Source organism: Mesitornis unicolor, unplaced genomic scaffold (assembly GCF_000695765.1).
Source record: "Mesitornis unicolor isolate BGI_N332 unplaced genomic scaffold, ASM69576v1 scaffold22950, whole genome shotgun sequence".
NCBI lineage: Eukaryota > Metazoa > Chordata > Aves > Mesitornithiformes > Mesitornithidae > Mesitornis > Mesitornis unicolor.
In genome coordinates this window covers 10,796-37,587 of record NW_010157912.1, presented here as the reverse complement: position 1 = coordinate 37,587, position 26,792 = coordinate 10,796, and the positions used below count along the sequence as shown (strand labels likewise).

Genomic DNA, 26,792 nt, shown 5'->3' with positions numbered 1-26,792 from the left:
CATGGGATTGCCAGCTGAAGAAAAACGCTGCGTGTTTTGAGATGCCATTACAGGCTCACAGAGGATAAGAACTCCAGGGAATCTGCTGACTTTTTACAGGTACAAACAGCCCTTCAGGTTTTATTCTCAGATAAAAACTATGACAACAAAAATTGTACAGTAAACTAGGTTTGAAAGTGACCTAACGGCTACCACTACAACGTTGATATCAAAGGCAGAATTCAGTTTGTCCATGTACCCCATTGTAGTAGAAAAGATCTGGTAAGTCCATACACAAAAAAGGCACCCAATAGTTAGTTACACAGATTGAGAGAGCTAGGAAAATAACAGTTCATATCAACATCTTTCATAGCTGCTTGCGATTTTACACACTGCCCAAAATGGGCAACTCCAAACTTGACTGTACTCAGAATTACATGTGCATTACTACAGGCTAAAGATCCCATTAAGACACAGATTAAAGGCTAATTTTACAGCAAGGTCTTGCTGTCCAAATACATCAGTGCAGCTGTAAAACCAGGATCTCTAGGGTGTTCAGTCTTCCTCTAAGGTCAGCTGTCGGGAACTAATCACGCAGCTGCTATACTACCAAAACTTTTGCTTAGGAGTTTAATCAGCTTTCAAACTTTTGAATATAGATAAAGCCCTGTCACACGAGATACTGAACCTTCACAACTACTGCCAACTGCGGGTGTGAGAACAGTGCTGAGTTTCCATCAAGTACATCTCATTTGAGCACCCACTGTGCAGATACATGGCCAGGTGCTCCAGCACAGGCTGCTTCACCAAGGAAACCGCTTTCCTCATGATGCAATTTCCATTACACATAGTGCAAAATAAACCCTTCTCTGTATCAGCGAGGCCTTAGCTTCCCATCCAATTTACTCCAACACGGGTTTGGAGTACTAAACCACAGCTTTAGACTTTTGCCTCGGGAGACTCACACAAAACCTTCAGACCAGAGCTATGCATCCACCTTGGTAAGTGGATTCCAGACCCTTGGCAAAGCTGAACATGCACGCAAGATCCGGTTATATTCTAAGGGTTAAGAGCAGAACTTCCATTAATGTTCTCCAATACAGCTACCAATCTCATGATGTTTAGGTTAGTTTGATCGATTCAGCACCTCCAAACTACAAAAAAAGGCAGTTTGTATGACTAGTCTCTGAAAAATGAGCATATTTGTTTAAAACACGTCTTCCGTACATGGTTTGTCAGAGATTTCTTTTTTCTAAGAAGGCAGAAGGTGGTTGTGTTATTCAGCATTCCAAACTAGGTACAGAACCTACAACAGCCATGTTTCAGTAGTGTTTCTAGTCCAAATGATTCAGTAGCTAACATCAACATTTGACTCCTTCGGCCTATAGCTCCTCTGTTTGGACTGGCGAGTTTACAGCATTCCTGAGCCAAGTAATTAGCATGGGTCCTACACCACATGCAAGGGCCATAAAGAAAGGATAAAAACTTGGATCTAACCCTCCGGCAAATTTTAACACAACATGGGCTGCTCTCCTTCACTGCAACATAATATCCTTCAGGTTCTCTTGCAGGATGGTGTCCTTCACAGCATGAAACACAAAGCGGATGTTTTCAGTGTCTATTTTTTAGAGCGGCTTACTGCGGTTTCTCCTCTTCCTGTCAAAACACTGCACCAGATAACGTTGAACATCTTCTAGCCTGTGAGGGTCGCCTTTGAAGTCCGAGAAATACTTCTTAATGCTGACAGTCTTTACCTTTTCTATAAGGAGATCCATCTTGTTGAGGAATAGGATAATAGAAACATTAAAGAAAAGCTTGTTATTGACTATTGTCTCAAAGATATTCATGGACTCCACAAGTCTATTTGTGCGCCTGTCTTCCATGAGAACCTGATCGTATTCACTGGAGGAGACCATAAACAAAATTGAAGTTATTCCATCAAAGCACTGGAACCACTTTTGACGCTGAGATCTCTGTCCACCTACATCCACCATCTTGAAAGGTATTTTTTTAATGATGAAATCATGCTCTACGATCCCCTTGGTAGCTTTTCTAGCCAGCAAAATATCTTGTTTGCTGGGGAAATAATTCTGTAAAAGAAAGGAGAAAAGTGTCAAAAAATGCTGGCTAATGCCAGAATATTAAAGCAATGGGGAAAAGTACAATCAACGCAAGCAATGTTTTTTTTAGTTATCAAGTGAAGAATGAATACTCAACTTTAAAATAATGGTCTGTTGACCATTTATCTCAACATATTGGTTAACAACTACAGAAGATCCTGAGACACATGAGAATAAAAATACAGGACAAATTCACTCCTTCACATTTTTATCCTTCAGGCTTCCCATTTTCAAAATGAAGTCTATTTTATTATTATTAAATTCTAAGCCACAGTGTTAATGCCATTTAAGTAGTGTTCAGCAAAGCAGATCTGCAAATCATCACTGAAAGCATATATATTTTTTTAAAATCTAGTTTCTCCCAGTTCATTACCCTTACAAAGGATACCTTGTAAGCTTTAGTGAGAATACTCCTTCCAGCTGGTGGTAAGCTTCTGAAGAACAGAATTCAATACAGTGGTGGGCTGGGCCACAACCTGCAGCAGAACATGTTGCTCTATTTGCTGGTCAGGAACAGTTCCACCACGGTATTGAAACCTGTTCTTCAGAAGCTTGTCACTGTTACTATTTAGGAAAATCATCTCCCTTCTTTCTTCTCCAAGTCTCCTGACAGATGTTTTCAGTACTGATTTTGAATCCTGTAAGCGTCAGTAGTTTTTTTGTATTTGGCAATTTTGCATTTTGCTACCTTAAACAGCACCAGCCATCAGATCATTGTGAAAAGTGAATGAGATTCACAGACTGCACAGAAGGACCAATAAAAGAAAACAGGTGCATAAAACATCCATAAACAATATCTGCCCATCAAAAAGATTAAGCAAATACTAAACTTCAGTTTCATAAGGCTGAGGTTTACTATTTCTAGTGGAAAGACCTTTGAAGTTATTTAATGCATTTTTATTTTGTAAAATTTTTTAAAAAAGCTTTAATCATAGCACACCCAGGATTCCATTATCAATTTGAGCTCTTTTGGTTCAGAAAGAGAAGGTATTTCTTACCAGCTGACCAATCCGATCCAGGTTATCCAGGAAGTATTTCACCGACTCACCCTGAGGAAAAGGAAAGAGATGAGAAATAAAAGCTTGTTTCGAGGAGAGCAAATCCAACTGTGTTTTCACTTTCCAACATGTGCCAAGGTCTAACGTAGCAATATCACATGTGGAAGGTTGGACAACCTCCTGATACACTTCAGGATCTGGAAAAACAGCAGTACTGCATAGCTTAATTCACATAAACCACTGGTAATGGAGATGCCATAACACATGTAAGGTAGTATTTCTTCAAAAGTAATTCTCTATTAATTCTAGAAAAATCACAGTTAAGTATGGATCTGAATAAATGCTCAAAGCTATCCAGTAAATCTTTGCAATGAAAAGGAAGTGTCATTAAAGTCAGTCCTTTGCTTTGGCTTAAATAAATCATCTTTTTCTCCCCTTGCATGATGAACGCAGTTTACTGACACTGCGTAGGAGTAAAAGTGAAACATGTTTATTAGAATTAATGTATTTTGTTTAAAATTCATAACAGTGAACAAAAGCATATCCTAGACTGGCTGCCATATCTTTAGAAAAGTGAAAGATTTAAGTCACCCACAATTTGTGATAATTTAAGCTACACTTAAGAGCAGCACATTCTGAAGGACCTTATTTTCTACAGACACTTTCCCTTTTAGTCTCAAGGGTTTTAAAGATGGATTTGCTGATCTTGTACAAAATCCTTTAGCAGTTATATAGAGAAGAATATACGCAGTGTTTACAAAGGAAATTTGTTCTTATGTGAAAATGCATAAGAAGTTTTGTGGTTTGGTTTTATTTTCTTTTAATGTATTTTTTTAAACAAGCTTGCTCCTGTTATCACACTCAAATCAAGTGTCACTTTGCATCAGTGGATAAAAGAAGCCCTACACCTACATTTTGGAAGTTATAAAATTATTTCCATATAGATGCAGACACTACTTCTGGAATGAAATTATCTTTGGCAGAAACCCATTCCCCTTCAAACACTTCCCTTTCATTTCTTCAGAAGAAAAAGACCTGCTCAGGAAGAAAGCATCTTCCTTGCTTAGGATACGTGTCTTGCAGTTGCAGCCGTGTCTTAAGAACAATAAAATGGAAAACCCTGCTGCCCTGGAGTAATTTTGGACAGCAAAACATATTTCATTTTTATATACATAAATATGTGTGTGTGTATATACAAATACATAAAAATAAATATAAAATCTGTATGTACTACACATCAGGGCCATGTCAGTGATGACCAAACTGACTGTATGTGCCCTCATCGAGTCACTAATCCAGAATGAGAACATTCTCGAAATATCATCCGATTCCAACAGCAATGCAAACTCAAACCAGACATTCTCCTCCACCATGTAGGCTTGAGACAGCAGAATAAAATTATTCCCCTCAATACAACAGTAAACAGATGCCACCACAAGAGTTCATTTCGAAGTATCAGACTGGGGACCAGAGGACTGATTCGGTGTACTGCACAAGTACATATTTCCAGCATAAGGCACAGACAAAAAGGACTCGTAACTTATTATTTCCCAACATTTAGAACTGGAAGTGCCTTTTCATAAAAGAGGGAGAATAAGCGTATTAGCAAAAAGCTACCATGTATCACAGGAGATTTACAGTGGATCCGTAGCAGAAGAGATGACTTTTTGGGGGGAAGTTTCCAAAGAACTATTGCTCTAAGAGCTTCCTTACAATCATGAATTTTCATAAGGTGAAAGTAATTTCCTGTATTTTTTGGCACTCTGTTGGATCAGAAGAGATATCACAGACCGCATGAATAAGAGAAAAAGTCTTCCGCTACAGCATTAGTCATATTCAGGAGATGGGAGAGCTATAAAGAAACCCCAAACCCTTCTCTCTCGTGTGTAGTCCTACACAATGCCTTTAGCTGCAGACAGGCCATCCCTGATATGACTTGTTCCTATTTTCTACCCAGTTGCTTTAAGAGTCCTCACCTTGTCCATGCACCCTCCCACGCTTAAGAAGGAAACAGCTGTGTGCCTGGAAACTGCTGGGACGCACACGCCAAGTTCACCTGATTTACAGCTCCTGCCTCCCCCATTTCCTGCCCCACGCATCAATCAGGTCAACATTTTGCACATTTATAATAGGGTAAGAAAATAATCTGAGTAATAAAAAAAAAATACATGTTTGTCTCTGCAGTGATTTAAGGAACCTAGACTTCTCCAGTTTCTTATACAGCTCTTTGTAACATGGAGATTAAGCCAAATTTTTGGGAAATTTCAGGCAGCAATTGCAAAACACTTGGATAGCTGGGCAGCCCGGTCAGGTTGCTGGAACAGGTGGGAACACCATATGCACAGTCTGACAGATCTGAAGATGCCTGAATATTCTCTTCTAGCACAGAATTCAAAGACATGCAGTACTTAAGTCAAAATATCTGCTTCCAGCCAAAACAACAAATCCCTCACAAGCTCCAGAGGGTTTGAAGTTAAGAAAAGCTCAAAACATTAAAGCACACAAACCTGGAGGAAAAAAAACCAACCAAAAACTAACCACCCACCAAAAAAAAAAAAGCCCAACCCCAAACACACAGCACACTCAAAATGCCCTACTTTAAAGCTGATTCCCTGAGGAAGTCCTGTGCTACAGCCTATGGAAGTGTGGATTCAGATCCTGCTCTAAAGACTTCTTGAGACCCTTGCTCTGCACCTTCAGAGACATTGGTTGCTTCTGGGAATCGCATGGGGTATTTCAGTCCACAGAACAACTGCAGACAGCACCAACTGACTTGATGAATAACTTGGTAATTTATTTCAATGAGGAAAATATGGAAGCTCCAGGTGTTAGAACTGGTTTGTATCAGCGTTTTTAATCGGAACAATTGTACTAACTGAACATTCATTTAGCTTTTAATTTTTCCCTTGTCATGCAGGGAAAATAGATAGCAATATTAACTGGGTCTAGAAGTTAAGGCTGTTTAGCTTTATATCAAGATGCATTTCAATGCAATTTTGAATTCCATTGATAAACTATTATTATTTATGCAAAGCTATCTCATGCTGTAGGTATTATACACACATACAAGCAAATATACATATGTGTGTGTGTATGTGTATGTATATAAAAAAAGATACATACAGAGAGTTCATAAACTTTCCATCAAGGTAGGTTTTCCATTCAAGATAAATTATTATAAAAATAATAATAAAAAAAGTATCAGCTGCCCCTCTCATGCTGAACTATTCTTTTTCTCTTGAAAACACTGACTACAGAACTGGTTTGGCTTTTTCAGCACAAATTCTTAGGGTTTCTCCAAAGCCATCTAGTCACTCAGCTATACAAGCTGGCTCAATATTTCAAATGCTCTCCTTTTCCAGATCATAGCCCGTTATTTCTGGTTCACTGTAGCATGGCTTCCTATAGACGTGGCAGCAAACACTTGCAATTGATTCATCAGATACTTCAACCGTACTGCTTTAATGGCTCTTGTGGAAAAAAAAGTAGGTTTTTTGAACACTGCCATCTATCCTGAACTATGCTTGCAAGCAGAAAAACAGAAATGGAAACCATCAAAGCTTATATTTATATATCTAAAGATAACCACTTCATGGTGTGTTCACTTAAACAAAAAAGATCCAGGTCAGATATGTCAATATTTTAGACGCTGGCATGGCAAGAAAAACTGTGGCAGTTCAAGAAACTTCCCCAGATCAACTACATTCATGGAAGATTGTTGAGCTTCTTTCAGACTTTAAAAAACCTAAAATCTTATTTCCCTGTTAGTATGCTATTTCTTATAAAAATATGCTAACAATATTCATAATTAAGATTCTTAAAATCTGAAAGATGTTCTTTCATTAGATACAAAGCACCTTTCCATCACAGTCACAGCAGTGTCAGTGAAGCATGTCTGTACTGACATTTTATTATTTTTCTTAACAGACAGTCTGTTAGTATTTTTCACATTTCAGAAGTTACATCAACAAAGCTTGATATGAGCATCACCTATTTTGCTGTCGATACAAACCAGCTAGCTATTCGTTTTTTCCTCTCCTTGATAATAAATCAAGACAACAAAATGCTGTCCTCCATCTGTGCCCTGTGTTTTCCAGGACCATGGAGGGGGAGGGAAGAACAACCTCTGAGTTATAAATTGTCCATAATTCAGATATTCCTTTTTAGTACACAGGAGCATAGTACAGATCATAAGTTTTCCTTAACTTCTTGCTCACCACACAAGAGTTACCACAAACTTGGATGATTCATTCTCTCACTGCTAATCTCCTCTCCCTCTGCAATCCATATCCTCTGAGTAACAGTTTTGCCAACTGGGACCAAGTGAAGGAATAGGAGATGCTGTTCCCATTGTTCAGGGAATGAGTCACTGCACATCTGGGAATGGGGGAGTCAAGAAACACAAACAGAAGGCCTGAAATGAGCCCACAAGTTCCACAATGCAGCATCGCTATTGGATTATTTTTTATTATTATTATTTTAAACTGCCCTATCTGCAGTATAAAGTTTAGTGAAGCCAGAGAAAATAGCACAATTTGCTTAAAAACTCACTGATGCAGGAGAAAGGGACAAGAGCTAAATGTAAACATATACTCTTGCTTCCTGAAATAGTGCTCTAAAGCTCGTTTTTTGTCCTAGATTATTTTGAACACAGCATTCTCAAGGGGCAAAAGACACAAAATTAAGAAGAAATATTTATTCTATTTTATTCTATGTATTTTGAAATATACAAATGCCATCTTAACATTAGCACCAAAAAAGTTACCATGAAAATAACTAATTGAATTTAACACCTCTGTCCCTTCAGGCTAGGTTCACAGCACATAAGAAATCTCCCTAAAGAAATATTAGAACTAATCTGGCATCACTTCCTTTGCCATTGATAGCCTCATTGCAAAAAGCAAGCAGAACACACTTGGGCAGAGTTCCCAAGCAGTATTCATTTCATGAATATAAATGCACAACAGATTGTATGTAGATTGCTTTAAAATACCCAGAGAAACTCAGCAATAAGAAGAAATGTTCTGCGAGGCCAGAATTTAACAACTTGTCACTTTAACCCTCAGCCAGTTATTCAAAGTGGCAGTTGCTTAGATCATAAATGATAATGAAACGTCCTATTGTCCAGTGCCCTAAAATACAGGCTCATTTCTAACTTGTCCTTCTGAAAAGGAGTTCCTCTACATTCTGCTCTGAACTAAAAGAGTTGAAAGGGGACCCTCTGTTCCAAATTGGCTTTTTTCCTTTCCTTGTCCCAAGGCCTTTCTGACATAATATTAATTTAGCCCTTCCTGATCGTTCTGTCTCTAGATGCTAAATTTAGAGCGCACGATTTAAGGTAGACCTGTCAGTCTTAGCTTGTTTCAGATGATGAATTAAACCACACAGGAAGGAAGTGTTATACTTCAAGGAAGCATATACTACATATCTAACCAGCTTCCCACAAATGCAGCAAAATACACGGAGAAGGGATACTGTAACTACCCTGGACTGCAGCTGAATTTGCAAGGTGAAAGCAACAGTGACCCGAATAAAAGCACAAAAAATTTAAAAATAGTAATAATAAAAAAAAATTTACATCCCATCCTTCAGTCAGGTGTTACAAACCATTCAGCAGCAGGGCTGAAACGGAGGACTAGAAACAAGTTTGGGTACCTCCCAGCCTTTAATCTCTGAGATCTCAAATACACAAATGGGATGGAGTTAAGGCATTGACACAATTTCCATCCAAAATTGGCCTTCAGGTAAGGTCCTATTCCATCATCCATCAACCCTGTGGAAGTGACCATGCAGGAAACAGCAGTCCTTTACAAACCCTGAAGACTCAGGGTTAACGTTTTTGTGAGGTGCAACTACAACCAAACAACCTCCCACCCTGAACCTGCAGGGTTACCCCTAAATCTGCACTTCATTCAGCCTCACTGGTAACAGGGTACGGATTTACTACAGCTGAACGTGTGTTCTCTTCTCTGCGACAGTTGATGAATTAAGAATTATTTTCCAAGGAGATAAGCAAGTCTGTGCTTGTTAAGAATTCACTCGTAAGGATGCTGAAGTCACCTAAATTGCCCCAAAATGCTGATGCCCATTCGATGCTGTAATTCTGTTTTACAGTTATTCTACATCCTGTCTGGGCACTGACATTTATTGACACAAGACAAACATTAATTTTTCATTCAATCACCAGTTCCAAGGCTGAGACTAACCACCTCTCCTTATTTACGCCATACAGAATTCTATCAAACCTCTCTAAAGTTATTTAACTTCCTCCTTAACAACAGACTGAGCTGCTGGCTCCCATCCAGCGACTGCCGCGCTTATCCAAGTTGCTGCTATCTGTACCCTACAAACACCCCAACTACAAAAAAGCATCGCTTGGTTCCAAGCTGTTTCAAAAAACTACCTCTTCTTTCTACTGCCTAGTCATACAGGGTAGGTATTAGATCTTAAAGTTTGAAAATGTTTTAAAAGGTCATTATTTGTCAGCTCAGTACAAACAAGCAATGCAAAATCTGTGTGTCCAGGTCAGGATGATTTTCTATAAACTCATCACAATGGCCAAACTGTATGCTTTACAGCACATGGGGGGGGGGGGAAAGGTGTTACATATTTAATTTTTCCCAAAAAATCCAGGCTAATCTGAGCTCCAACACCAGTGATAAGAATTGTAGATCCCTGTGACTGAATGAAATTCTAGCCTTGTAGCTGAAAACTGAGCAGAGTTCTTGTGGGAAAGACAACTCCTACATGGGTTAGCTTTTCCCAGCAAATATATACAGCAACTCTTTCTGAAAGTGCTGCAAGGACAAAAAAAAGTTACATTTTTTCCTGAAATTCTAGGTGTTTCTACATCAACAGGATGCAAAGGAGATAAATTACTCGATACTATGTTAACAACTCTGTCCATTTGTCTCAAATATGTGCACCAGCAACACTGTCTCAAGGAGGAAAGGAATTTTCTTTTAATGGACTAAGGCAGGCTCATCCTCCACTCTAAGCTTCAAGAAACATTAATACAAATCCCTGTCGGTTGGAGTTTACTCCTACTTACTGTCTGTTCATCACTGCTATTCCTGCTTCACAGATTTGCAATGATTGGAAGAAAAGCAGGTGCAAACAACAGAGAAAAGAGAAAACTGGCCACCCACAAAACAGTGCAATACAAAAGGGTTAAGTTATTGCCTTTTTTATATTAAAAAGAAATTCTAGGGAAATCCTTAACCAGACTTGCCCATTAGTCACAGTGATTTAGCATTTCCTAGCCTTCACCGACTGGCAGCTAGCAATATTCAAGGAGTAGAAGTAAGGAGATCTATACCAAATTCACGTGGAAGAAACACAGTTATATTTAAACAATAAAAGAGTGATTACTGTATCCAGCATCAGCGGTGTGCCCAGCTCACACGCTCATCCTGGCACCGGTGGAGGACAGACCTAGTCACGAGCACCCCATGAAAGGATCCCTTCCTGTCTCCCTGCCAACTCTCTCAGTGAATTCATTGTTTAAAGTTGCTGCCAGAGCCCTTTCATCTCAAACACCGGAGGCTGAACCAACGCACGCCAGCTTCACTTCTCATTCCAGGCACAGTTGGCTAAAGCGCACAAGAGAAGGCATCTGAAAGCAGCGATCTTGCCACAGTTAAAAGAAAGCCCCGAGCTGTACATGGAAGGATGGACCCAAGATTCTGGCCAATCACTGGCAAATTATCCCATTTATCCTCAGTGGGCAGCTGCCCTGCAAAAAGGGGCATTTCCAAATGTGCCATCAGAATTCAGAAGCTACTGGATGTTTTTACAAATTGCCAGGAACTACGCACAATCACTTTATTATGTGACCCTCCTCCCGTGCTTTGTTTTCAGCAGCTCAGTATGCAAACCTGAAACTCGTTTTGTTTACAGAAGACATCTGCACAACTAGAATAGACATGGACAAGAAAAAGAATAAATCTTTCTGTATGAATTCATGCAGTCAGCAGTGCTGGCTATCTGATCAAGACTAAATCACAAGTTTACCAGTGAGTTTCCCTTTCAAATCTTATCAGATCAAGAGAAGGAAAATAAATATCTTAGATCTTGTGGGCTGAAAAAAAAACAGCTAACGACAGCCATGAGAGAATGTTGAGCTTGGACTTTTCCATGGCAGGTGGCCAGCTGGAAAGCGAAGCAACTTGAACGCATTTACAACAGGCATGACATTGCGTATCTTGCAGAAGGATGCTTCCTACTCCACTTCTATACCAAAGCACTTGTTGCAGAGTGCCCTAACGCTCCACTTTCTGTGGAAACATAAGCTCAGATATGTTTTACTGACATTGGTCTATGTCTGTTGTTAAAAGGTGACTATAACGATCTGAAGGAGGCATTTATCCCTCACATTTATTTAAAAACTTGTTTTAAAAAAAAAGATTTTCTTGTTTTGTCTGCATGCATACAACCAAGACATATTTAAATGAGATGAAGAATAAAACAATGGGCTTGCAAGGTTCCAAAAGCTGCTCAGTACTTGAAAGTTAGGTTTCAAGTGGAAATCAGACTGAGGTAAAATGCAAATCAAGTCTTAGTTGCACACAGGTGTACTGTTTAACAGTTTGATTCCTATTAAACCAAGCATGTAGGCAGCAGAGTGCAGAAAAGAAATACTCCACCTTGCTTATACTACTCTGAAGCCTCACACCATGCCTGTTACCTCAGCAGGCTCAACTACAGAGAACACACAACTTGGAAGCCTTTGAGGGATTCCCCAAGCGAGCTTCTGTGTCCAATTTTCAAAAGTAATTTATCCTAGAAACAAAAAACCTCTTTCAATTATAGCTTGATATTTGTTAATTCTAAGAGACTGACCAACTTGGAACTTCAAAGCTCCCTGGTTTTGCCAGCTGTTACTACGCCTGCTTTCCCAGTGTTTTCTCAAATCAGTGGAGCTTCACAACGTATATTGAAAAGCACTGAGAAGCTACTCAACATCTCATGTTCACCCACTTACACTGTGACTGGTAGTGCCTTTGACAAAGGCAGACCCTTCCACACACCTGTAAATCTCCTAGATCAGCAGTGACCAAGTTGTCTCATGTCATATGCCAAGAACATTTATTTTATTAGTCACAGCTGTACTTGGGGTCTGTGAGAGACGGATTCACCCAAGAGTGACTGAGAAGGGGAAGTTCTTCCCAATGTGCACTTAAACCTTAGCACTATTGATACAGTAACATGAAGATGTCAAGTAACAAACTTTTTTATTTCATTTCATAATTTGTTCTCTTTCAAAACATTCAGGACTCCTTTTCCTGTACTTTTCAATTCAATCCATCCTACCACACAACTCACATCATTGCTTCCATTTACAAAACCAAAATTGGAATGGATTTACCTGAACTGAAAATTAAAGCTTTTCAGGTACAGATTCGCTAAAGGATCAAACATCCCTGAGCAAAGACTTACAAGGTGAGATGGGGCTGGTAACTGCATGAACAACAGCTACTTTAATGTGCAACTCCAGCCTATTTTCATGTGCATCTACAGCCATTATAAAGCTACTATCTTGAAGCTCAGGCTTATTAGAAATGACTTACCATGGAGGAAAACAGCCCACAAGCAATGCTGAAGTCTTGCATCAAATAGAAAGCTTTGTTTTTATTCACCCTCACATGTATCTGCTTTATACAAATTAAGCACTGTAAGCATCTGAAAGCAAATCTGAAGATGAAATAAGTGATTTGAAATAAGTTACCGAGCTTTCATCCTTAAGGCCTCATACACACACATAAATTAATCAAGCCACAGTGGAAAATGAAGTGGGTTTAACAAACTTCTACGAGCTGTTTAGCAGACTGGCATATAAAAAAAATAGTAATTAAAGCCCTGGTCAAATCCTACTGAACTGTGGAGAGGGAAACAGTCCAGCCATGTGGACAGCCATCTGAACTCCTTGCAACCTAGAATGCATGTGCTGGACTGGGAGAAAGACAACAGAAAAAGAAGATACAGAAGGTGGTTCTTTTGCCTCCTGCCCAATAAATCCACATCTAACGTCATTACTGCTGCAGCACTGTACTCTGACCAGACTGAAACTAGATGGATCAAAGTCTTAAATACACAGAATTCAGGGATGGAATTAAACGGGAGAGTTCCATCAATAAACCACCATTTCTTCAGTCTGAGATTTTTACTGAGTTTTCCAAAGTAGAATTGAGTGAATATCAAGGAAAACAAGTCAAATTAAGAGGCTTTTGGGGGTGGGGTGGAGAGCAGACCTTCTAAGGACAAACACCAACTGTTTGTTCAGGAGCAACGCCAAGTGAAGCACAAGTCTGCCACAGTCTGAACTGCAGGAATCTGTGTTGTATACAGAGGAGACATTTGAAAGGTGTCAATAAATTACTTCTCAGGGCAACATGTTTTCCATTTTCTCAAACAGAAAATCTTGCATGGTGTTTCCAAGAAGTTTTCCTCCCCTCCCCCAAATACTAAGTCAATAATAGAGCAAAATGGGTTTACTCTACAGAGCCGCTTTAAGTATAGCTGCAAAGTAATAACAAGGTGGAGACCATGCTGCCTTCTGCCTTTGTAATAGAAACCTTCCCAGCTAGGGCAAGTTCAGAAAAAGGAGAATCAGATTATTGAGCTCACTTTATTCTTGTCTTTTGAGAAGACAACAGCTCTGCTCCTTCCATTACTGCTCAATTATCAGCTGGTCAGTTTGTGGCAGTAAGGAACCTCCAGAGATTTTCTGCAACAGTATCATGTTCAGATGCGTCTTTAAGTCATCTAATTATGAAAACCTCCACTGTTGTGAAGCTATCATAGAATCAAAGAATGGTTGGTTTCGAAGGGACCTTAAAGCTCATCCAGTCCAACCCCTGCCATGGGCAGGGACACCTCCACCAGCCCAGGCTGCTCAAAGCCCCATCCAACCTGGCCTCAAACACTGCCAGAGAGGGGGCAACCACAACTTCCCTGGGCAACCTGTGCCAGTGTCACCACCCACACAGTAAAGAGTTTCTTCCTAATATCCAGTCTAAATCTACCCTTTTCCAGTTTAAAACCATTACTATTTCTATTGCTACCTGCTTTTGTACAAAGTGCCTCCCCAGCTTTCCTGTGGGACTCTTCAGGAACTGGAAGGCTGCAATAAGGTCCCCCTGGAGCCTTCTGTTCTCCAGACTGAGCAGCCCCAACTCTCAGCCAGTCCTCACAGGGGAGGTGCTCCAGCCCTCAGATCAGCTTCGTGGCCCTTATAATTTCACATAAGCTCAAAAGTCAAACACTGTGTTTCTTCCCTCCCTCTGCTCACCACCTCCTCCTCTACACTCAGTATCTGAGAAACGAAGCCTTGGCTCCAAAGAGCAAGCAAACACTTTAGATATTCTGATAACTTGGAACATGAACATTTTAAAAACTAAACAACATCCTCAAGGTACAGGCATCTTATTTTAGCACCAGGAAAGATTTATGGAGGAAAGGAACCACTGCTTGGATGAAGGATCAACGAGATAAAGACATTGCCATCAACTCTTGGCAAGCACCAGGTGAAGATGACTTGTGACACTTGTGATGCCAGCTGCTTGTTCCCTCACCAACACCGCAGCACATCACTACCTTGGCTGTGCTTACAGCCACAGGGTTGTGCTCTGCCTCAGATGAGCGTCACAATTTAGAGCAGAGCTTCCAAAAACCAGTTGTGTCAACATAAGCAAGAGGACAGTGCAAAGCAGAACTCCCTAAACCACTATTTCCTGTTGCTCACCGTGATTACTCTATCACGGATTCACAGCTCAAGTCAAACTCTATCCTTGCATGACACGTTGAGTACAACATTCAATGTTTTAAGGCAAAGCAGGCTTGTTAGGGAGCCAGCAAGTGCAGGGGAAGATAACAGAAGAAAAGTAGGTTAAAGAAAATTGCAGTCTTTTCAAGAAGTCATTGCAAAAGGATCAAGATTTGGATACAACATAACCAGCTAAGCAATTTATTGCTACCTAACTATCCTACCTGCATTTTCCTTTTCAGCTTTGTCAGGTCCTGTCTTAGAAAGAACATAGGCTCATTAACCGTAATTCTCTGTCAGTGTGACAAGTTAAGAATGTCTTCAAATATCTGTTCCCTTAAATATAAAAACCCAGAAAATCTGCCAGTAAGTCTTTCTCCTAAAACCAGACCTAGTTTTTAATGTTTTGCTTACCTTGTTAATCTGTGCTTGTTACTAGTTCTTGATCCTACATAGCTTACTATAAAATACTTGGGAAAGCTTGAAAGCATTCATTACCCATTATCCTATTAAATTCAGAGGCCCCTTTGAAAAATCCAAGCCTTAACCTCTTACTGTATTTCCTCAAGGGAACATTTTAGAGAATTTTGAAAGACACCGAGATCATCCCTGCTTGCTGTCTGGATTCTAGGTAGAGAAGATGAGGTCTGGTGCCACTATGAAAGAAAGCTGAATTACTACAGAGAACACACAAATGAGGTGCGAAAGGCTGACTTGTGAAACTGGAACTTTCTGAAGTGCATCATCAGCACTGCTCTTCCGCGCACAGCTTAACAAAACCATTCACCTCTTCTTTGGCAGTGCCTTTTTGTTTGCCCAATTTCCTGAAACCAGCCATAGGGTCAGAAAATTGCTAATACAGTGCACAGGAAGCAGCAGGAACCCTCTTTTACACAGCCACACCACTCATTGTTGGATCTGGGAGAAGTGCACATAGCTTTAATACACCAAAAACTCAAAAACCAGTATCATGGGAATACAAGTCTCCATTTCAGCTATATCTTTGAGACTGAAGAACTGAAACCAGTCCGACAAGTGGAGTCCTTCCACTGGAAACAATTTTGTTTCATTGTTTTTAGACTTCAGTGTAAGCAAAAACATGACCATATTTATGTGATTCATATAGGTATTTTGTTGCAACTAGAATAAAAGTTGTCCTTGTGCTACCACGCTTTTAGCCTATGCATATGCTCATTATTTAATGTATGAGCTCTCTCCTGCTTCCACCAAATTTCAGTAGGAGCTTTTTATTAGACTCCCTTAGTCATACAAAGAGTGCACCTTTAAAAGTACTTAACTTGCTCAGATTTCTGGAATACGTTCTCATTACTGGGAATCTCTACAGAGACACTGGCTGCCAATTTTGAATTCTCTTGAATTACTGAGATCCACTAGAAAGTTTCTGAATATGGAAATCAAACAGCATCATCCAAAGCTAACGGCTGCTCACTGGGTTGGATCTGTCTGTGCCCAGAACCTTCCTGCCCACTCGAAAGGGATAAAGCGATTACTCCAGTGGTTTTTAGCTGCAGTTGGGTACTGGCTCAGACAGCCTCAACTGAAAGTTTCCTTCCTTGTTTCTCACAGCATGTGCCAGCATTTCTTGATGGGAATGCAAAGATTAATTACAGCTGTACTTGCTCTGAACAAATCCTTATATTCAATACAGTCCTGGAAGATTTAGAGTAGCACTAATTAGGGCTTAGAACAACAATCCTGCACAGACAGACATACTGAGTATTTTTTCTAATTACTTTATGCATAATAAAATTAAAGCTTCTTTCCAGAAGCAGGGTGGCATTTATTCTCAAGATTTGGGAGCCAAAAGGACTTTTCCAGTCTAAGAACATCAGATTTTGTGTTTCAGTGCTATTGCTGAAGTAAGACATCAAATTATAACTGCTACCACACGCATACAGAAAGACAAGGATGACCACAGTATTTATTCTGTAAGTCTGTTGGGACACACAGACAGTTCCCTAATGGGCTCAATTACTAAGAGGTAAAGACAAAAAAAAAAGTTTGCTCTTAATAAAATATGCATGAGTAAAACAAAATCTTTCAAGCAGAAAAATGGCAATCATTAGGCAAGATGTAAATTCTCATAATGAATTTTCAACATGGGAGCTGTATCTGTGAAGTTGTTTCTCTCATTCACCTTAACCACACCAAAAATACAGACAAGATTTATTAGCATCCAAGGGCCAAAAGCAAAACCTCCTACAGGCAGCCTTACACAGTACCATAAAAATACAAGGCTTTTTAATCTACCTCCAAGAACTTAAAAGTTAAAAAGTAGGACCACACAGTCTGAATTTCACCCTCTTGGTATCCACAGACAGTAGGGCGTTAATGAAGTGCACTAATGCACTGTACATCTTACAGACTTTGGAGGTGACTTTGCCCTAAGTTTTTGATCTTTAAATAAAAAAAAGATGGAAAAACTGTGGAGTCCTGGGAATTCCTTCTACAGAGTACGAGAACAGCCAGTAGCACAGCTCTTTTTATTCAGCACATCTTAGTTTCCATATGGTAGGCATATCAATTTCTTGTTATCCACTTATTTATTATGTATGATCTGCTCATTACTTTCCAACTTATCCTCCCAATTCCATGCAGGCTATATTTCATCCAGCTGTTGCATTTTGTCATAACCTAAGGCCAGGAGCAATTCATGGCAGGAATCCTCTTATTTTTCCACAGAGCATTTAGTACAGAGGGCTTTAATCCTTGGTTGAGACTCCAGGTAGGTACAGTAACAGACTGCAGTTCACTAACACTTTTCCATTTGTACTGTTCTGAAAAGGTCATAATTTATGACCTTTCTGTGGTTTGATATTTCTCTCCAATAGCAGAAAGTATTTAAGAACAGCTAATAACCACTTTACCCATCACACAGCTTTCTATGGATGGTTCTGCTTGAGAGAATGGCTTGTCTCAGAGAAAAAGATACTGCTCAAGTGGGTTCTGCTAGAATTCAAAATGGTTTGCAGTGTGAAGTGATTTATGAACTTTGATTCTCTAAATGGTTTTGAATCCAGCCTACTTTAAATGCAAGTTCTTCTCACCTCTCACTCAGTGGCACTCGAAGCAAAGCTGAGACTATCAAGCGATGCATCCCTTGGTGTAGGTGACAGACAACGTGTTATGGAGGCATTCTCAGCTCTGCCTCTTGCTTCAGCTTAGTCCTGAATTCGAATCTTGGTGACTGTCACAACACACTACCGCTGGTACAGCCAAACGCCAAGCTGCTCAAGGAGTTCTTCTGGTGGCAGCAGGCCCGTTAACACATCTCATTTAAGCATTTATTTTTAGAATACTGAATAATAGGAGACAGAATTTAACATCCGTAGATACAAACTGAGTAACTATACAATATTAGCCAATATTCACAGAATTTTGTGCAAAGGATTCCAGCTGCATTGTGCTTTATGTTACCTCTCAATTAAAAAAAAAGCAAACGACAACAAACAAAAACTAAACTATAACTCAGCAACTCTCACCTCCTTTAACAAAATGCCACTTCTGTTTGAGAGTTCTTACTTGAGACTTTGGTCTGAAAAAAAATAAATTCTACTTGGTCTTAGAGACAGGATTACAAACCAGGGACTGCAACTGCTAATCGTCCCTGCTATGGAGCAGCCCCAATGCATTGCAGTGTTACACTTAAACAAGCAATGAATTTCTTTTACTGTACAAAGATGAGTCAAACTCTGTAACTTGAGCATTAACTTTGGAGATCTTGGGATCAGAGGACAGAACAAAGAATTTAAATCTGGACCTGTGCCACTTCATTGCCACAATATTGGTATAAAACCTTGCTCCAATATTTAACTGAAGAGAAACACCTCCATAACTCACCCTGCTATACGAGTTCAGAGCAGGATATTATTCAAACTGCATAGATAAAGTCTGAAAGCTAATGACCTTTTAACTTGCTATGACATCTTATGTCAGATTAAACCAGTGTTTCAGAATTCTAACATAACAAAAATCAGATTATAACAGATTACGGTTATTTTTATAACAGAGTGGCAAATTTAAGGGAAGGCTTAGGTTATATAGTGTTGTCATTCCTTAAGTGAAATACCTAAATTCAAACAGGCCTATTTACCATCCACAGCTTTACAACTAGCTTTAAAAAATATAAAAAAATCATTTTCACACAACTTTGTTAAATACAGAAGTACTTGACTTTCAGCACTAACATTGTGTAATTACAAAATATCAAGGCTTAGCAAAAACAAACAAATTTCTGGTTTGTAGCACTACTGTCAATCCACTTAAAAAAAATAATTCTGGGTCAGGGTGGTATGTCCCATCCAGGTCTAGAAAGGAAAAAATCCCCATAACTTCTCCAGCAATAGTTCAGTTCCAAAGGAGTTCTGCAAGCTAGAAATACCCAAACAAAGCTCAAGAGTAACTTGCCAAAAAGTTGCTGCCTAGTCCCAATTATGTGCATTAAATGGTAACAAGATTTCCCATGCTGGCACTTTGAGCTGTGTTTGTACATCACACCAGCACTGGTCAAGCCCAAATGGATTTCACTGATGAAATGTGAGTTTCACAGCTCTAAAAAAAAATAATAAAAAAATAAAAAAGGAATCATCCTTACAGAATAAGGAACTCTCTTAGTCTCTTGTGTAAGCTCATGTTCAGACAGCGGTTTGCAAAAAAGAAGAGCTCATTTTTGTGTAATGGCCAATTGTGTAAGTGGAGACGATGCTACACTCGGTATTTCCTCAAGAGGAAGTGCATTATGTCCAAAATCAGGCACAAGTACTCTTGCGTTTCAGCGCTGTGGCACACATGTTGAAAGAACAGTAAAATGCTTAGAAACATGCTGTCATGGCTAACGCTACTCTGCCCTTGCATCATAAATAAAAATGATTAATTAGAAACCTTTTACTTAACGATTCATGAGATCTCTATTAAAGTGCACTGAATTCTGACAAAAGAGAGCCCACTCCTGAAGATTTCACTTGACATGCCACTCCAAAAGTCCCTTACTGCTCATGACAAGTCAGTCCTCTGCTTTGCTGCCCAGTCTCTCAATTAACTTGGCTTGTGGAGGTCCTCAAATGCTGCCACGTAAACTCCATATGCTACAGCAGCTGGTATAGACCCCAACTCCTCATCATCTTACACTGCTGCCATACACAGTATTTCTGTACCAAAATACAGCCATTTAGACAACAGTTTGTCCACTCCATATCAAGAATTAGTGGGAATGACTGGTGCCTCACCTCCATAGTGTCCAAAACACACAGCTGGCTGCCTACAAGGCTTTGAAACCATGAATGCAGTCAGCAAAGTGATACTAATACAAGTTAGGCTGTTCACTGTATAACACTTCCAGTACATTATCTGTTCTGCCAGGCATAATTAAACCACTTAGGCTTATTTCAAATGTTCGCTTAGAGGAAAAAAAAAACCCACATAGTTAATTCATAGGCAAATGACTTGTGTCCTGTTACAAATACCTCCAAAGCCCCCACAGGTCAAAACACCCAAAGAATGGTGAATCGATATAAAAGAAACTGTCTTAAAACATTTTCCAGAGTCTTCCCACATCCAAGGCTTCAGAGGCTCTTAGTATGTGAAGTATGACTGGAAGTGTTCCATACAATCCCCTGTGCACAGGTCTAAAAATAGCTATGGACATAGTAGTATGTTTTTGTCTATATTTGCAAGTCCCTTACTTCCCTCTCAAGAACCACTACTTCCCATTAATGCTGACATTATTTATTTTAAAAAAAGGAACCATTAAAACATTAGAAATTGTGTCAACAGTTCAGTGAACATCAATTATAATAATAATACATCAATAATAATAATTAAATTGATTCTCTAGTGATGGATCATTAATACATTCTGTATATTAAGAATATTTGCATTAAAACAGAACTTTCTGCAGCCTCCTTGGATGGCCATGCTCTTTTCTATATGAAGAAGGATGTCTATCTGTAAACACAAGTCAGAAGCTAACCTTTACTGCAAATAGGCTTTGGAGTTAAGTGTAAATAGCCTCATCAATCCTGAAGAGAGGAGATTATGACATGAACCACATAAAAAGTTCAAGAGCTCTTGCAATTATACACAGTTACAGGCTAGAAAGACTTGGTATCTTGAAGGGAAGCAGTAAGAATCATTCAAATATAGATAATGCTTTGACTAAGAGCAGTTGGGGTAAAGTAAAAAAAAAAACAAGAACAAACAAGACCACCTAAACAAAACCACAGCAGTGTGCATGTTTAAAAAACCCCAACCTGATAAAACAATGTAAATTTGACTTTAAGACTTGATGAGGGCAGACGATGGCCTTTGCAGATCTGCTCACTGTTAGCTTAAGCTCTGTAACAGTGTTAGTGCACAATATATATCTGTTCTGACCATGACAGAAGTATCATTTTCTTGCCTGACAAGCCCTATCTGTCCCATCCTTACCCACAAGCATGCTGAGCTGCAAGAAGTCAAAAAGTAGCTAACCTCACTTCAGATGTTGTTTGTTCTGGACTCATTGAAACAGAAGTGAATGGCTTCTCACAATCTCCCATTAAACACCTGGGAGGACAAAAAAAGTCCAATAAAAACCAAAAACCACCTGACCAAAACAATTCCTATGTTGGCTTTAGTCCCCATGATTTATGACGTGAAAGGAAACAGTTTCTGAGTGTAGAAAAGCTTGCAAATTATGCACACACCTGGGAGGACAAAAAAAGTCCAATAAAAACCAAAAACCACCTGACCAAAACAATTCCTATGTTGGCCTTAGTCCCCATGATTTATGACATGAAAGGAAACATAGTTTCTGAGTGTAGAAAAGCTTGCAGATTATGCACAGGAACTCCCAAGCATACCCAAATACTTGTTATTAGACTCAAACTAAAGCAGCCTCCACCCTTTCAGTTAAACCATAATGGAAGTCCCAAGGACCTCTCTCCAAAGCAGCCATTCAAAACAGAATTTGTCTCCACCTGCTGGCAGTGAAGAACTGACACCCAATTGCCCAAACCACCACAGACAGCCTCAAAAGGACAAATGTTACAGGACATTGCGGGGCACATGATAATTGTGTATTTCTTTCTAACATGCAGACAGAAAACGGGGTAGGATAATGAGGGCAAGGGAAAAGAATCACATTCTGATTACAAAGGAATTCCTATTCTAGTAGTTAAAAACGAGGACAGACATGACAATGTAACCAAACATACAATGAAGCTTTTGTCCCCAAACTACTCGGCTTGCATACAAGGAACAGAGGGACTTGGGTTGGTGGGGACTGGCTGGGGCGGGGGAAGAGCAAGAGGCTGATGCATGTGAAAATAAAGTGAAATTGGTTGGGCTGCTTTAAGAAAGACAGTGAAGAAAAAAAAGCAACAAAGCACCCTGGTATTGTAGAATCCACCCACTCACTTCTGAAAGCCTCAAAGACCCAGACAGGGATTTACAGCCAGCACTTCTAGGCACTGAATATGAAGCAGAAAACACTCAAATGCCCAGAGGCAGCTTCTGAGGTCCCAGAGAAGCAGCCTTCAGATAGCACAGGGATCTGGTCAGAGCCATTTTCTTTCAACAAGTCGGCTACTGCTGAGTCAGTCATTAAGCCTGGCATTACAGACCATAGGAAGACACCTGTACACTGCAATCTTCAGCTCTAGCTGACCAACCAACTTGTTTTACTTTATTTTTAAACAGCCACACAACTTCCTGGAGAAATACAGAGAGTTCACAAGCAGACCAATGTAATCCTACAGCTCAGACGCCAAAATAATAACAAAAATTAAAAAAAAAAAAAAAAGAGCTGGTGTTCAGTTGATTGTAAGACCAGGATGAAGAAAATGCAAGCACTGAGCAAGGTTAATGTTTCAAACATTGTTGACAAACATTCAAGGAAGATCACAGCAATATAAAGCTTCAAAATTCTGCTGATGATTTTAAAATTATATTAAAGATAAATTCAGTTCAAAACAAATATTCTATTCTATTTAATAGCTCACACTATGTAAGAAAGGGAGTGCTGATGCAGTGGTTTTCTTTAGCCTTGGTTAAAATCAGTTCAGAAAAGATTTATTTTCTCAGAGTCCACTATATCCGGCTTCAATTTATTTACATGAGTCTATATCCAGCAAGGGTTTAAACTAAATGAAGGTATGGGTTCATACACATCATATGCAAGTAAAAATAAAGTACTTCCTTAAACGACCTGCTTTCTTTAAGAAGTTATGTAGCTTAAAGCTTTTTTTCTTATTATTTAAAGCAATTTTGCTGCTGCTGATCCCTATGCACTCAGGGAATCAGACTTGTGCTGAACCTAGAAGTGAGGCATGGAAACATGTTCAAGTTAAGGTCTTAATTTGTTTAGTGATCAATCCAGAAGTAGCAGCATTTGTGTCCTTGACAACAAGCTACTACTACATAAAAGTTTTCTTAAATGTGTTTTTTATTTACAATTGAGGTATTTTATAATGCCCCAGTGCTGCAGCCTATACAGTCAAATAGCAGCACCCAGGATTTTCAGTCAGTGGCACAGACATATGCAGGGGGACCGAGTTACACTATATTGCTGCACTACACCACATCACTGCACTATCGACAATTAACAGCTCTGGTATCTGCAGCAGTCCCCGTTGCCCCACTAACACTGAACAGGTTATAGGAATGTCATCCAAAAAGACGCACGATAGAGCTATACCATGATGTTGAAGATGACAGCATATTCAATGATCACTTGCATGTCTGTATGCTTGGGGTTTGTGGGGCTTTTTTATTTTTTGGTATTTCCTGTTTAATCCTCAAAGCCAGAGAATGCAGAGGTAGGCCTTCTAGTCTTGGAATGCTATTTATTCAACAAACTCAACTTTTTTTCCAGTTTGATGCAATTTTATTGCTAACCAGTACAGGAATGAACCTCCCACATAATCCCAATATGAATCTCCCCTTAAAACAAAACCAATGCTTGAACACAGCACTTCCCAGAAAAAAAATAAATTCTTAACAGTCTGCTGATGCAATTATTGCTTATTATACTGGATTCTCTTAGTAGGAGTCTCATGTTAAATTCAAGTTCCCTGTGGCATGAACCATCTTTTTATTCCATATTTGAACAGTGCTTATAACAGCAAAGTCTTAGTCTGTGTCTACAGACACTAGGGATTATAGAACAATTCACTTATCTTCTCTCCCCGGCACGTCTTCCCCCCATCACCAACATTATAACATGGAAATTATTAAATTTTTAACCTAAGGAAATAAGGTTTATACAATCACCCTGTGACAATTTACCTAGTCATTTTATTTATTATGTAGCCATTTACCACTCTCAAGATACTTCAGAGACAGATTTCAAAAATATGCAACAAGACTCAAAAAGGCATCTTACTAGGGGAGACAGAGTACCTAAGGGCTGCAACATCCGTTTAGCTGCATGATTAGACACACAGGGGAGCAAACTATGGAATATCACTGCTGACTTTCTCTAGTTTTTCTATAGCTATATCAAGTTCCTTTCTAAGAGTCTAAAGGAGACCATACAAAGCCATGTTTCTATCCTCTACCTAATTCCTCTAATTAAACATGGGTAAACAACTAAGGTCAAAAATCAAAGATACATTTATTAGAACTAGGATATAGTCTTCCATGAACTACTACCAGTGGTACTAAGGTACATGGATCAGTACCTTGTTTGTCAAAAGGAGAGAGAAAAAAGCATCTCCATACTGTACATAGAAAAAATAAAAAAGAGTATATTATGAACAGCTGTCAGAATCATATTCCTTACCAGAACTGCAGCTATTTTGGCACAAAAGCATGAAAACCTAACAACAAGAAAGCAAGGAAGATAGCACATTTTTAAGCTCACTGTCATCTTTCAGTTGCTTATCCAAGTTTCACTTGCAGACGTCAGGATGAAAAGCAGCAGCCGGAATGGGTGCTGCATTCACTTCAAAAGATCTGCATGCAGGAACAGTTTGCCAGTATCAATATAGGGCAAGCTGGCAGGGCTGGAAAGTTACAAATTAAGTGTGCCTTCATCAGCGACCTACTATGAACAGACCTACTGAGCTGCTCAAATATTTTTAGTTCAACCAATTCCTGCCTTTTTTGGTTCCTCTTGCTCTTCCAGTTTATCCAGTCATGTGCATTTTCCACTCCTTACTGCCATGTAGTTTTTCAAGTTTGGCTCCAATTACCATTTGTTTCTGCTGCTGAAGTGCTCAGATTTACAGCATTACTACAAACGGCTCATATGATGGCTAAATCTTGCACACAGCAAGCAGTCTTTCAGCTGAAGGGAGATTTATACAGCGCTTTTTTCCCTCCCAGCACGAAGATGGACGTACTCACCAGCTGATACTCGCTCCGACGGCTGAAGGCTTCCTTGATTCCCGAATCCCTCCAGAGCGCGCCCAGTGCCGGTACGTACAGCTGGAAGGTGGCAGGTTCTATAGGCATCCCAGCTTTGTTTTCAAAAGCCATCAGAAACATCCCATGCTTCTCGTTCTCTGTGTACTGCCAAGGGATCCCCAGTTTGTCCCGTGCATCAACCAGAACCCTGCAGCCCTAAAGAACGATTCAGATAAGAAAGTCAGTGATAAAACGATTAAAGTGTAGAAGAACAAGGGCTCAGAGGTACTTGAAGCAATTTTTTTTTGTTGTTGACACTGTTCTGGTGAGACTGAACTCAGGAGAGAATCATAAATGTTGTTTATTGCAACATCTCCAATAGAAATAAGGTAGAAAGAGCTGAAAGAGCTTGCTTGTGTGAGCAATGTAGCCACAATCTATTTCTCCAGGTGGAAAAAATACTAGCTGCAACACCTAGTTGCAACAACCAATACTACCAATAGATAATAAAAGTAAACATCAAATGCATAGGAGAAGTGTCCGGGAAACTAATGTATATCCTCATAGCTGCAGTTTTAAAAGTAAAACCACGCCTGAAGCCATATTCTTCCATCTTTCTCTTTGCTTTATTTTGCATACCAGATAGGACACATGAGCTTTCTCAAGCATTAGGAGATCAGAAGAACATTAAAAAAAAACATTGTTGAAGAACATAATGTATATGCTGGTGGAGTAAAGTATATTGAGCATCTCAAATTGAGGAAACTGAGTAATAATCCACCAACTAGCTAAACATTTAAGTAAAAAGATAGAAAAGACAGCAATATTAAACTAGCAAGATCCAAGAAACCACATTGCTGTAAAGCACAGTTTTGACACAATCTACTTGGATGCCACATAACACAGCTATCCAACTTCAGACGTCTTGAAAACTTGCTGTAAATGAGCATCTTCTGTTGAGATGCTTTCATCCAAATGGTTCCCCTCCAATAGGAAAACCCAGGAGCAAGAGCTCTGAAGACATCACATAATTACAAGCTGCTGAGCTCAGGAAAGCAGGTGTAGTTTGCTGTCACCATCAGCTTGCTTTTTGAATTTGCCACACATTTGCTAAGGAGTCATGGCAGGTTGGTGTGGGCACTCCCAATTCTGGGGAAAATAAGTCTGGAAGCAAAGTGATCTGGTTCTCAAATGTAACTCAGGATTACTGAGAATGCTTAATTTCATATTTTGCACTTTTTTATTTCATATTCATGGCAACAAGCCAAACACATGAGGTTAAATAACTTTGAAATTTCAGTCTTGAATCTAACTACACTATACTATATAGTTTCAGATGGCCTACAGTTATTTCTCAATAGGAAGTACCATTTTAATACTGGATAGATCTGTTAATGCTGACTTAGCACCTCAAGTACCATCTAATTCACAAGCAAAATCTGTGGGTTATATTAAACTACTTTTCTCATTGATCTTTTGGCTTTACAGTTAACAAAAATAAGTAAAATAGAAAACCAAAATTGAAGATCTATTTCCACAGCTATACACATGAACCTCCACATTATTGGCCTGATTTTTTTTGCA

At 39.4% G+C, this 26,792-nt stretch overlaps 1 protein-coding gene across 1 annotated transcript; it reads right to left on the bottom strand.

The window, feature by feature from the left end:
• Positions 1-1,514: 1,514 nt before the first annotated feature.
• Positions 1,515-25,427, bottom strand: GNA12 (guanine nucleotide binding protein (G protein) alpha 12; the record flags this gene model as incomplete). The annotated part of the gene is given in 3 exon segments (XM_010181868.1): positions 1,515-2,069; positions 3,098-3,148; positions 25,209-25,427. Coding segments are annotated over 3 exon segments (825 nt in total), but the record flags the coding sequence as incomplete, so codon positions are not given.
• Between the last annotated feature and the right edge of the window lie 1,365 nt (positions 25,428-26,792).